General features: G+C 60.2%; 1 protein-coding gene across 3 annotated transcripts in view; it reads left to right on the top strand.

The window, feature by feature from the left end:
- Positions 1–6,763, top strand: part of ALPK3 (alpha kinase 3) — an 89,597-nt gene extending 82,834 nt beyond the window's left edge. For all 3 annotated transcript variants that reach the window (XM_039491409.1, XM_039491408.1, XM_039491410.1), the window contains 6 exons: positions 992–1,027; positions 1,556–1,830; positions 2,719–2,807; positions 3,214–3,431; positions 4,927–4,975; positions 5,609–6,763. In XM_039491409.1, the coding sequence (XP_039347343.1) occupies positions 992–1,027; positions 1,556–1,830; positions 2,719–2,807; positions 3,214–3,431; positions 4,927–4,975; positions 5,609–5,948 (1,007 nt within the window). In that variant the 3' untranslated portion in view covers positions 5,949–6,763. The remainder of the gene's footprint in view (positions 1–991; positions 1,028–1,555; positions 1,831–2,718; positions 2,808–3,213; positions 3,432–4,926; positions 4,976–5,608) is intronic.
- The last annotated feature ends 6,386 nt before the right edge of the window (positions 6,764–13,149 follow it).

The raw sequence follows: 13,149 nt of genomic DNA, 5'->3' as shown, positions 1-13,149 counted from the left end.
GGGGTGGGAGCAGAGGAATGAGTTGGATAACGGGCAATGGGGGCAGGAGCGGGGGCAGGTTGGATTCCAGGCAATTGGAGAGGGCAGAGAGATCAGGAGTGGGCAATGGCCATTGTGTATTGTGTGATAGGGTAGACAAGAGGTGGGAGAGGGGGATGGGCTGGGTACCAGGTGATGGGGGGCAGGGGAGTGAGGGGGTGGGTTGCATACTGGTCAATGAGTTGGGGGACAGGAGAGCGGGACTGGGAGGGGTACTGGGTGACAGTGTTGGGGAGGCGAGTTGGGTAACTGCTAACCGGGGGGCCAGAGGAGCAGGGGGCCGGTTGGGTACTGGGTGATGTGGGGACCAGGGGCGCTGGGTGCGAGTTGGGTGATGGGAGGCCAGGGATGCAGGGGGTTGGTTGGGTACTGGATGATGAGGAAATGGGAGCAGGTGGGGTATGGGGGGCCGGGGGGCACCAGGGGGTACCCGGCTGTGCAGGCTGGGAACGGCGCTTTAGCTGTGGCAGCCGAGAGGTTACGATTCCAAGCTCTTCCTGAGGGGAATGTGAGCAACTCTTGGCCTGCGGTAAAGAGCCTTCTCCATGCTCCATCACCCAGCAATCTGAACCTGGGGCAGGGAATGAATCCAGCCCTGTGCCGAGAGTCCCTCCAATGGCTGGGCCTTGGCCTGTTCTCCTGAAGGGTAGAAGCTGGCCTGTCTGCTGGTCTCTCTGACAAGGCGGCCCTGGGCCTAGGGGCCCTATCCCACTGCTCCTCCCTCCGGCGTCTGGCCCAGCTGCAAGCAGGGCCCTGAGAGCGAGGGCGCAGCAGGGCCCAGCGTTCGGTGTAGTTACTGTGTCACGCCGGTGCAGGCGTGCGCGGGCACTGCCAGGGCACTTTCAGGTCTGGCTGTCCCTAGGGGGGGCAGGGAGGGGGCTGGGATGAACAGCTGATAGTCAGGCCCAGCCACCTCAGGGCACTAACAGCCAGGGCTCTGTTTCTCCTCTAGTGCTGTCGGGATTCATCTCCAGAGAAGAAATTGAAGGTAAAGTGGGAGCAGCCAGAGGTGCAGTGAGTGCTGGCCAGGCCCTTACTGCTGGGCTCAGAGTAAGCCCAGTGCCCCCTCATGGCACGTGTTGATGCTGGGCCGGGGTGGGGCAGGGTGCCCAGTGGGAGGGGTGACCACAAAGCGCGGCATGGCCGGATCCAGCCATTCCTCCCTAATGAGCCGGTGTCTCTGTGCCAGGCCTTGTGCTGGGCAGCTGGCTAATGCCAGCCAGACGTCAAGCTCACTGATTGCAGACCTGGAGCTTCTTCCCAAGGCCCTGCAGCGAGGGGCTCCTCCAGCTCCATGCTGCCAGTCAGCCAGGGAGGGCGCTAACATGCAGCAGGAGCTGTTCCCCACCCTCCTCCTCCTGGGCCTGAGTGTGCTGCCCTCCCTATCTCTCTTTGCACTAGGGGCCCAACCTGCTGCCCCTGCTGCACACTCCGGCAGGGAGAGCCTAGTGCCTGCTCAGCTGCCCTGTTCCCAGCAGCGCCTGCCACCACTAACTCGCTGCTTTCCTTCTGCCAGTCGGCGAGGAGATCGAAATGACCCCCATGGTGTTCGCCAAGGGCCTGGCCGACTCAGGCTACTGGGGGGACAAGTTCTTTGGGCGCGTTGTGAGCGAGGACATGGAGGTGGGCGCCGGCTTCCTGCGCAAAGCCTGGCGCGCCAGGACAATCTACGGCCTGGAGCCCGTCTTCGAGTCCGGCCGGACCTGCATCCTCAAAGTGCACAACCTCATCGTCTTCGGGACCAAGAACGAGAACACGCTCATCGAGAAGAACTACGACATCACCATCCAGGTGGGCCCAGGCCCCCCGGCAGGCACGCCCAGGCCACGCCCGCTCCCCCCACACTCCCTGGCAGGCGGGCCCCGGCCTTGCCCCCTCCCTCCATGCTCCCGGCAGGCGGGTCCAAGCCACGCCCCCTCCCAGCCACGCCCCCTCCCTCCATGCTCCCTGGCAGGTGCGCCCAGGCCACACCCCCTTGTTCCTGCAGTATGGGGACAGCCTGAAAACCCTGACTTGGCTCAGTGCTTTGATTGTTGTTGCCTGCATTGCACACACACACCCTATCTCGTATGTCCCTCCCCGCACCTGGCACACTGCTCCTGCCCGGCCTGCTCCCCACTCGCTACCCAGCTCACTGCCACTCCTCAGCGCCCCCCTGCACCCGCCAGCCTGTCCAACCCTGGCCCCACTCCTCTTCTCTCCTCCCGCTTTCCCTCCTCTGCCTTTCCTCATGCACATCCCAGTGCCTGGAACAGCCTCCCACAGCCTGGGCACCGGCTCCTGGCCTGCTGGCCCCTCTGGCCAGTTACCCCCTGACCTCTGCTCTCCTGCCACTGCTTCTCCTGAGCTGTCCCTTGTGCTGCCTGCCCAGCCCTGGACTGCGTCCTGCCTGCTTCTCTGCTCCTGGGCTAGCTGCTGTCACACAAGCCCTGAGGGGCAGGGGCCAGCACCCATAGTCTGCTCCATGGCTGTCCAGTGCTCTCACCCATCATGCCTGCTGTCCCCCACACTGCGTGGTGGGGAGGCTCTGGTGGTTTGAGCTGCCCTTTGTCCCGTGATTGCCAGCGAGGATACATCCCGGTGCCCGTCTGAGTTCTCCGGGAGGAGCAGGATGCAGTCTGAAGCTGACTTGCTGGCAGGGGGCAGGGCAAGGGATAATGACTCTGCTTGAATCCCCAGGAGTGCAAAATCCAGAACTCGAGCCGGGAGTACTGCAAGATCTTTGCTGCTGAAGCACGGGCCATCCCAGACTTCGGGGCGGTGCCCGAGTAAGTTGGGCCTCTGCCCGCCACCCTGAGCATGCAGAGGCCACAGGGCAGCATGGCCTCCGAGCATCACTGGGCCAGGGGAGGGAGGATCCGGGGTAGGCGGCACCGGCATGGCCTCCTCCACCCCATCGCTCCAGGGATCCGGTGGCCCATTTTCATTAACAGGTGCACTCAGAGCCGAATTGGGAGCGTTGTGTGGGAAGGGCCCAGGGCCTGGGCTAACGTCAGCAGGTCCAGTTGCTATCATGGCTGAGGTGGGGGCAGCTTGCAGACAGGGGATGGTGCTCAGGGTGGTGGGCTCTGGGTTGGGGTCCGCCATGTGCTCTGCATGCTAGTCACAGAGCCAGCCCGTCAGCCTGCGTTCTGGCTTGCCCTGTGCTGACCCGGGCCATTTACTGTTGTCCAGGATCATCCCTCTGTATCTCATTTACCGACCTGCCAACACTGTCCCATACGCCACCATCGAGGAGGACCTGGCAGGGCCCTTTGAGCGGTACTGCGTGAAGGAGCGGGACAGCAACCTGGCTGTGCAGAGCAGCTCAGAGATCGCACAGAAGTGCTGCGCCTTCCAGCACTGGCTCTACCAGTGGACAAATGGAAATATCCTTGTGACTGACATGGAAGGTACGGGCCGAGGCGGCTGTCTAGTCCTCGGTGAGGGCGGAGTCCCTGGTTCCTCTGGCACAGCGCCACAGGGCCCAGGGCAGTGGTGCCCCTACGACACACCACCCAGCACTGTGTCCGGGCAGCCCCGCTCCTGAGAGAGAGCAAGGGAGTGGTGGCTGCTGGAAAAAGGAGATGGGAAAATCTCCTTCAGCCAAGGACTCCAGCCACCCCCCTGCCATCTGCCAGGCATGGTGGCAGGCAGGGCATTTCCCTAGTAGTCTCTCCCCCATAGCATTGCATCGACCAAGGATGTACTGGAATGGCAGCTTGTGTTGGCACCTGGAGGTGGGAACCCGGGAGATCTGGCCTCTGTTCCTGTCTCTGCCAGCCACTGGCTTGAGGGCCTTGGCCTCAGGCTTTCAGAAAGAGCCTCTCCTCTATGGTCCCCAACTCCAGACCCCTGGGGCCTGATTTGCAGAGGTGCAGAGAATGCCCAGTGGCAGCTGGAGCCAGCGGCTGAAAGCGTGTTGACAGGGCACCCAAACCCAGAGCCCACGCAAAGCCCTGGCCTGTGACCTCTCTGAGCCAGGTGTGAAATGGGGACTGTTCCACCTCTGCTCCACCGGATGATGGGGCGACACTGGTGGGGGCTGCTGCGGTCTCTGTATGGAGGGGCTCTGCAGGCTGGTCACTGCTCATCGCTCCTTTCCTGGTAGGACTGTCCCCTCCCCAGGCTCTCTGTGACTCCACTAGCAGCCCTGCCAGCCTGTGTGAAGGAGGGAATTCAGAGAGGGACAGAGCTAAAGGCGCATTCAATTGAAAAGCGGGCAACTCAGGGCCTAAACGTGATTTGCTGGGACCCTGGAGGGGTGACTGGGACCCTGCGCCGGAGCCCCTCGCACCCACCTTGCCTGCTATGGGGTGACTGGGCCCCACGCCGGTACCCCTTGTGCCCACCCTGCCCATGCAGTGGTGACTGGGACCCCGTGCCGGTGCCCCTCGCACTCACCCAGCCTATGAAGGGGTGATGCCCCCCCCGTGCTCCTCGCACCCACCCTGCCTGTGCAGGGGACACTGGGACCCTGTGCTGATGCCCCTCGTGCCCACCCTGCCCATGTAGGGGTGACAGGGACCCCCCGGTGTCTCTCATGCCCACCCTGCCCATGCAGGGGTGACAGGGATCTCGTGCCGGTGCCCCTCGCACCCACCCAGCCTATGAAGGGGTGACCCCCCTGCCCCCGTGCTCCTCACTCTGCCTGCGCAGGGGACACTGGGACCCTGTGCTGATGCCCCTCGTGCCCACCCTGCCCATGCAGGGGTGACAGGGACCCCCCCGGTGTCTCTCATGCCCACCCTGCCCCTGCGGTGGGCTCAGTGACTTGGACCCCAACCAGGAGACTCCTTGGGCCAAATCCTGCTGTCCTGGCACAATTAGCGGCCAGGCTTCTGCTGGCAGCCGGGGGAGCTGCATTGGGCTCGGCCTGAGGCTGGTGATTGTTCCCTTCCCTTGCAGGCGTTGGGTGGAGGATCACAAACGTGAGGATAGCTACAAAGCTGAAAGGGTAAGTGACGGCAGGGCCGAGGCAGAGAGCTGGCAGACCCCCTGCTGCTCAGAGGGGCTGTGGGGGCTCTGCCCTACCCCAGACTGTGTCTGCCACGTGATGGGGCTGCCCCAGCCTCTCTGCAGGGCTTGCGGTGACTTTGCCCCCCCCACTTCCTTCCCCATCACTCGGCCAGCCATAGCACTGTCCTCCTCCTGCACGGTTCAGCCCCAGGCCTGTCTCTGCTGCTCTCCTCTTCCCGCTTCAGTTCCTTAGTATGTGATGGCAGGTGGGAGGGGAAGTGAAGGGGGACTGAGGGGGGCGGGGGTATGTGATGGCAAGAGGGGGCTGCAAGAGGGAGGCTGGGTCTGGGGCAGGGGGGACACAATGGTGGGTCCAGGAGCTGCTTTGCCCCCTGCTGCAGTGCCATGGCCCATGCAGTGAGCACCTGCAGCAATGCCCTAGAGAGGGTGGGAGCCCGGTGGAAAGTCAGCGTCCCCACCCACCACCCAGAAAGGGTTATGTGCCCAGAGGGCAGCAGCCCAGGCGTCTTGTCTCCCTGCTCGCCGTGCCTGGGGCTGTGTGGGGAGAGGGGCGCCCTGGCCCAGAACCCCCTTGGCAGGGCGCTGGCCCTGAGTGTGGCTGTGTTGGCAGGTACCAGGGGCTGAAGGAGAGCTGCTTCCCGGCCCTGCTGGACCAGTTTGCTGCTGCTCACCAGTGTAACCGCTATTGTGAGATCCTGGGCCTGAAGAGTCTGGAGAGCCTGCAGCAGCCAGCCAAGCCCAAGGGCTCCAAGAGCCCCTCCCTGGGCAGGAAGGCCCCCTCAGCCCAGTCCAGCCCCCAGCTGCAGAAGAAAGGCCTGGCAAGCCCCCAGGGCACCCGGAAGGGCACCGTGAGCCCCAAAGCCTCCCGGAAATCCACTGAAGCTGGGGAGGCCCAGCCGGCCCCGAAGCACAAAGGGCTGGAGAGCGACAGGTCCAGCCAGCTGCAGTAGCCAGAGCCTTGGTGCAGCCACGCAGGCAGTATGCCGCCGCGCACACCTGGAAAGGGGACCCAGACGCCGCCGCTTCCTGTGGCTCCCAGCACGCCCCCCGCGCTGCGCTCTGTGTGGTGTGCGAGTGAAGCAGTGACTAGGCTGGCGCCGGTGCCGGGGGGCCCTGGGTAGCCTAGTGGTCCGGAGCTGGCTCGGTGCACGGCAGGGCCTGCACAGCCGCTGCAGGGAGCACGGCAGCTCATCTCTGTTACCTCTTTAAAGCAACAGCTCATCCAGGCCGGCCAGCCTGCCAAGAAGCCCCAGCTGCCAGGGCCATGCAGGCGCCACAGTGCCCTGTGTAGAGGGTATTGGGGCAGTGCGCCAGCCTGATCACCAGGGGGCACTGGCCATTGCCTGATGGTGACCCGGAGGCTCGTTTTCCCAACCCCTCCTTTAGACTGTGCTGGCTTTTCTCTGGCTCTGCTCCGACGCCTGGCCCTGGTGTTCTCTGCTGGCGACCCCTGGAGGAGAGCGAGCAGGCTGGTGCTCCTTGGTGTGCCACTAGGAATGTGCCGCTCTACCCTGCCAGCCTGCAGCTGTCTACAGTGCACTGACCCCGCTCGGGCATGTGTGCCACAAAGGCATGGTAGCTCTTTGGTCCCCCCTGGCTCACAGCACCTCCTGGTGTTTTCCTCCCAGTGGAAATCCCTGACCCCAGGTCCCTCATAGGCCGTACACAGGCCCTACTAACCTCTGCTGTAGCTTCCCTGAGCCCGGCTAGTTCAGCACCTCTCTCCGGTCCCACCCCATGCCCATTACCTACTCACTAATCTGTAGGGGGAGCATGACTAGACAGCCTGCTTGGTCCCTCTTTGCCCCGTGGGGATGGCCCTGTGTTTTCGGTGGTTCTCCGGGCCCGGAAAGTCTGGCAGCATCCAGCGCTTGCTACAGAACCATGTGGCAGATTCTTCGCTTTCCCTGGTGCAAAGTGGTGCAAAGCCAATCTTCCACGTGTGTGTCACGTGTTACTAATGCAGCATTGTCCGCCCGAGTCATTGCCTGGGGCCTCTCAGCTGGGAGTGTTAACGTTGGAGTCTACCGGGCACAATTAAAATGTCACCATTTAGTTCCCTGTCAATTATGGTAGTGGAAGTGCTTGGGGTGTCTGCATTGTAATGTGCCAATCACAGTGGTAGTGGGTGCTAGTCTTGCCAGCACAGAGGGGCGGGTACGGGGAGAAACACTGAGTTCAAACCTCCTGCTCCTCCGAAAGAGAGGAAGAGAGGCTTCTTGGGAGCTTGTTCAAGTTAGTGCAACCTCAAGGCTGTTCTACCTCATGCTGGGGGTGCCAGTTCAGCCCCCAGGCTCAGCGGTGGAAAGATGGCACATTCCCTATCGCCCCTGTATGCCAAGAGCTGCTTTGGTGCACCTGGACATCTAGCCCAGTAATTTAGCATTCATCTGGTCTTATCGCTTACCCCTTTGGATCCAGGGAGGGTCCGAACCCACCTTCCCAGCTGTGCCCTGTCGGCTCTGCCCTGCCTCTACACACCCTCCCGCTCCTGGGATCAACAGGCGAGCCCTTCCTTTGCCTCCCAGAGACAGCCCCAGCCCTGCGTGCCTCTCACCCCCCAGGCCTGTAAGCCCTGCCCCCACAGGCCTCCATTCTTCTGGTTTGTCTCTAGGTCTCGTGGCTTCAGTGCTGGCATGTAGCTGCGCCGGGGGCAGGGAGCAAGATGTGCCTGTGGCTTATGCTGCCAGACTTTGGCTCAGGCACAAGTTCTCTTGGCTACTGCCTCCCAGCGTGGCTGGCAGCGGGGCTGTGGCCTTGTTTAAAGGGGCAGACATGGGCCATGTGCTCTCTTCTTGCTTCTTCGTGGCCGGGATTGGGGGCCTGAAAATGCCCTGTCTGCTGGTTCCATTAGAATACAGGTCCTATCTGGGCTGGGGAAGCGGTGAAGTGAGGGCATCACAGCCGCCGAGCAGCAGGGGCTTGTTTGCATTAGCGATTTGCCCGCAGGTTGGTTGGTTGCTTATTGCCTGGGGGTGTCACTGCCACAGTGTTTGTGGCTCACCCCAGGGCTCGGCCTAGGCAAGCAGGTCACTGGAGGTGAAACTTTAGTGGAGACAAGCCCGTTCTGTGAGTGTGAGCCGCTGTTCGGTGCCCTTTGGTTGGTGTGTTGGTAACAGTGCTAAGGACCCCAGAGCAGGGAAGGCTTCCCTGTAGTGACGGGTTATGGGCTCACAGCAGCCAGCCTGAGTCTTCCCAACAGCCCTGGCAGGGCAAAGCCCCACAGCGCAGACACGGCCTCTGGCTGCTCCTGCAGGGAAAGCGCAAGCAGAGCCAACCTTGGAAACAAACCAGCCCCCCCCACCACCCCCCGCCACTTCTCCCGCACAAAGTTGCCGAAAGCCCGGGTTTGCAACCCCCGATAGGCCTCATCCTCGCCAGGAAAGGCCAGCCGACAGGAGGGGAAGCCCTAGTGCAGACATTGCTGGGGGGAGTTTTCACATGACTTATCTCAACCTGCTATTTTGTGTGAAAGCTACACGCTGCCTTGGCTGCTCTAGGGTTGAGTCTGGTTTGCTAACCTGCCTGCTCTCCTGCTCGGGTACCGCCAGCAGCTGATATAATGCCCCAGTGCAGTAACAAGTGCAGCTCGATTTCCTTCTCCCTCTTGATCCCTGCTCGCGGGAGGGCAGGGAGGGCTCCCGTTTGGGCTGTGTGTTACGAGAGGGAATACACAGTAGCTCTCTTGCTGTGAATGCCTAGCAGTGCCAAGGCACAGGGAGCAGTTTTTCCTGCTGTGTAGCTGGGGAGGTCAGTGTTGTACCCCCTGCAGGTGCCCCTGCCTAGCTGCACTGCAGTTAAAGCTGCCCCTGCCTTGTCTCCACTAGGATCCCACAGGAGCTAGCTGAGGCCTGTTAACTCACTGTAAAAACTCCCCTCTTCTAGCAGTGACCGCAGGCTGAGCCGCCCACTAGTGCTGTTAATGGTCAGTCTGGGCCGGCTCAGGGGGAGGGGAGCTGTTGAGCCCTTGTCCCGTTGGGTTCAAAGCACAGAATAGCTGTGACCATGGGGCGTGGGACTGGGATGCCACAGAACTTCAGTCCCAATGGAGGTGACTGGTGCTGGCAGCAGCAGTGTTGTGGTGATACAACGCCGGGTGCCCAGCCAAGGCTGCAGGCCCAGCTGCCTGGGATAGGGAGCTGCCCGGCTGGTGCTTCGCACTCCGTGGCTGCGGCTGCGCTTCGCCCTTCTGCCAGGGCCGTTTCCTGCTCTCAGTCAGCCCGTTGTAAGATAACCGTGTACATACTCGTCTGTGTATTGGCAACTGGGTGTGCACGAGTGCAATAAAACGCGATGGACTGGCCTGCTCTCCAGTGCGTCTCTCCCGGCTGGAGGGGCTGAGATACCCCTCCTTCCTGCTCTTCCGCTAGCTGTGGGGTGATATGGTGCCTAGCAGCGTGTTGCCCAAAGCTCAGCATAGCAGGTGTTTGTTTCCAGGGCAGAGGAGGGGGACTGTGTGTGGTGCTGGGGGCAAAGGAGAAGGGGTTTCATTTTTCTAGTCTGTTTGCACCCACTCCCAGGTGTAGGGTAGGCGACACCGCCTGGGTCGTGAGACCAGTGCCTCAGCCAGCACCTCCCTGGCACAGCTGCAGCCCCCATCCCAAGGCAGGTACAAACTCTGGGGAGTGCAGTGACGAAACCCAATGGATCCCAGTCATCCCTGCTGGAACACCATTGCCTGCCGGTGAGTTACACCAGAGCCTGGCCAGCGATGTGAAACCCCCACTCACATGGCTGCAGTGACGTTGGTTCCTGAGCCATCAAGCGGGGCTGGCTTCTGCCCTGACGTATGAAAGGTTGGAGCCCTTTGAAATCTTCCTTCTCTCTCATGGAGCTGCATCCCTTCTCATTCTTCAGATCATACATTCCAAAGCCAGCAGGGACCATGCTCACCATCCTGCTGCCCGTGTGTGTAACGCAGACCAGAGAACGTCCCTGAATGAATTCCTTTCTGAAATCCAGTTCTCATTCTGTGTTCAAGCCTGCTGAGCTCTGACCCTCAGCGCTTGGGGCAGGGAGTTCCACAGGTTCCATTTATAAACTATAATGTGTTTAAAAGCAGTCCCCTTCTTCCAGTTGGAAAGTTGCTGCTTTTCAATTTCACTGAGCTTCCCTTTGGGCTGCTTGCCTGGGAGTGTAAACAAGAGCCCCAAACTAACCTTACATATCTCTCCATGTCCCCTTTTCCAAACTCTCTATGGCTAAGCTGTTCAGTCTCTGCACAGGAAAACCTTCCCCCAGCTGTATTCTGCCTCATCTTTGCACCTGCTCTCTGGCCACCAGGATTTCTGAGCTGGGGTAACCAGACCTGAACACGGCAGGCTAGGAGAGAATGTACCAGCGGTTTAGAGAACGGCACAATCGTGTTTTCACTGCTCTTCTCAATCCCAGTCCTTATGCACCTAAACACGTTGCTGGCGCCTGTAACTGGTCGTGCTGCACATTGGGCAGAGGCTTTCATTGAGCTGCCCACAGGGACGCCCAGCTCCCTTTTCTGGGGCCACACAGATAAATTAGACCCCTGGGATGCATAGTAGTAGGATTCCCTCTAAGGCGTATTAAACTGTATTATTCACCTTGCTGGATCAGGTCCCTCAGCAGTGCCTTGCAGTCCTCTCTGGGCTTGACTAGCGTAAATACCATTGTGCCTTCTGAACGCTCATTAATAAACATATTGAGCCACACGAGCCCTAAGACGCAACCTTGAGTTTCCTGTTCTCCTTTTGCCATGATGGAACTCGACCTTTCTGGGGCCTGATAGATTTCACCTCTTGCCCTAGGATGATGTGGGCCTTGTTTGCTCTGGTTACAGCCATGGGGCTACCCCAGTGTAGCTGCCACCCCCTAGAGCAAAGCTGTCGTATGCTGCCATTTGCACCTGTGCAGCTGATCCTTGTTCCAAGCAGGGGTAACCTGCAGGGGTGTATGTGGCAGTGCAATAGCAGCTGGGCCTGGCTGCACCGAGGCAGCTATGCCTGAGCCCCTGCCGTAAACACTCTGGTGCATAAGGGACTTCTGGAAGTTCCACTGATCTGCCTGAGTGGGGATGGTGCAGGTTGGGTGCTGGGACGGACCCCGCCCTGAAGGGCCACAGGTCAGAAGCTAGACAAGTTTCTGAATAACTCTCAGGGCTGCCCCCTGGGACCACTCATGCACCCGCTATGGAGTTGTTCAGCTGTTACCGTTGCATTGCCTCTCCCCCAGACTCACAGCCTGGATTAGTCTGCAGCAGCCCTGTTGGCTTGGTCAGGCATGGACTCCCCCTACCGCTGTTGTGCCCCACCTGCTCTGGCAGGATTATCAGGTGCATGAGGCAGATTGGAGCTTGAGGTCTAAGATGCTCAGTGTTACTGTGAGGGCGCAGGGGCTAGGCGCTCCCTAGGGAGATATGTCTAGGTTTGGAGGCAATAAAGAGCCCAGTCTCACAATGCAGCTGGGTCTGGGGGCCAGGGAGGAAGGACCTGTTATTACAAACCAACCTGGGTAAGTCTGATTTTTGGCACTGGTGACCCAGGAGGCAGGTGCCTAACAAGCTAATGATCAACATGCAAAAACCTAAAGTTCCAGGCCAGACGGGAGCATTAGATCATCTAATCTGGCCACCTGAATACCACAGGCCAGAGCCCTTCCCCCGCTTACCCCTGGAGTGAGCCAATAACAGGTTTAGGCAATGTCCATCTCCCTGAAAGGCATCCAGGCTGGATTTGGAGACATCAAGAGCTGGCAAAGCCACCACCTCCCTTGGTAGCTTGTGCCAAGGGCTTCAGCATCCAGCCACTGGTTCTTGTTCTGCCTTTGCTAGCTAACCAACTTCTCTCATTGCTCCCTTTGCCTTCCTCCCCAACTTGGGCCTTGGGGCTCTCCATAAATCTGTGAGCGCTGTGGGGCAGACTGACTTTTTGAGATTGTTACAGAGCCCTGCCCCATGGGGCCCTGATCTCTGCTTGGGACCCCCAGGCATCACTGCAATACAACATAGAAGCAGTTTCTGCCCTTCTCTGGAAGCTGTCACCCCCCCCCCCCCCAGGAATGGACCCAGGGTAGAAGGCCATGGTAACCATGATGAAATCTAGCAGAGACCACACAACCTGGTACAGAGCATGGCTAACACTGCTGAGAGCTACTAACTGTGGTCAGGAACCCATCTCCTGCCAGAGGTCTCTTTCTGGCTCCCGGAACGAGCTGGTGGCAGTGGAGGCCACCTGCTGCTCTGCGCCAGCTCCCAAAGGTGCAGCCCACACCAAGGAAGGTAGCGCAGTGGCCGTAGCAGTTCATGACTCCTGTTGCTTCCCAGAGTGCCATGTAGGCAGGTGCATTTCGGGTCTGTCTGCACTGCAGCTGAGGATGTGGTCCCAGCTCAGGCAGACAGACTGGCAGTAGCTCAGCGTGAGCTAGCAAGCTAAGAACAGCCCTGGGGCTGTTACAGGTCAGGCTGGCTGCCTGTGCTTGGCCCCTGATGGTTGGGCAGGCATGGACTCAGGCGACTAGCCCAAGCTGCCACCTGTGCCGCAGCAGCCCCACGGCTATTTTTAGCATGCTAGTTCAAGCTGAGTGAGTGTGAGTCTGGCTCCGCGGCATCACACCTCCCTGCCGCAATGCAGCCGAACCCTCCCGGGCCAGGCGTGTGCATTGCGCCCACAATCTCAGTGTTCACTTCTCCCTGAGGGCCAACTGCAGGCACGTTCCCCACACCTCTTTCCCAGCCTCAAGGCCAGGTCTAGGTTTAAATCCCATCGACATACAATAGGACTGAGGCTCCTAAAGGGCTAGATCCACAATGGGATTTGGGTGCCTGGCACTTAAGGTGCCAAAGTCCAAAATGTAGAACCTCAAAACTCCTGCTCAGTGGCCACCTAACCCCCTAGGTGCCTAGATTTGCACTGGTAAAGTCCCGTAGGCACTTAACTTTCTACTCTGGGGTATATCCATGGCTGCCTCTGGCTTGATGCCTAGTGTCTAGCTTGCTCCTAAGCCCCAGCAGGATTTGCACACGAGTCATGTCCCCAGCTCAGCTCTCCTGCGGGGCCCAATGGCAGGCGGTGCTAGAGGCTGCCTTGGGGAACATCAACAAACCAGCCCGCATTGAGCACAGCAGGAGGTGGAGGTGCCTCCCTTATCCCGAATAGTCCCATGACCAGAGCACTCGCCCAG

This window comes from Mauremys reevesii, linkage group 10, assembly GCF_016161935.1.
Source record: "Mauremys reevesii isolate NIE-2019 linkage group 10, ASM1616193v1, whole genome shotgun sequence".
Taxonomy (NCBI): domain Eukaryota; kingdom Metazoa; phylum Chordata; order Testudines; family Geoemydidae; genus Mauremys; species Mauremys reevesii.
Note: the sequence above shows the minus strand (reverse complement) of the source record. Positions and strands in the feature narration are given on the sequence as shown.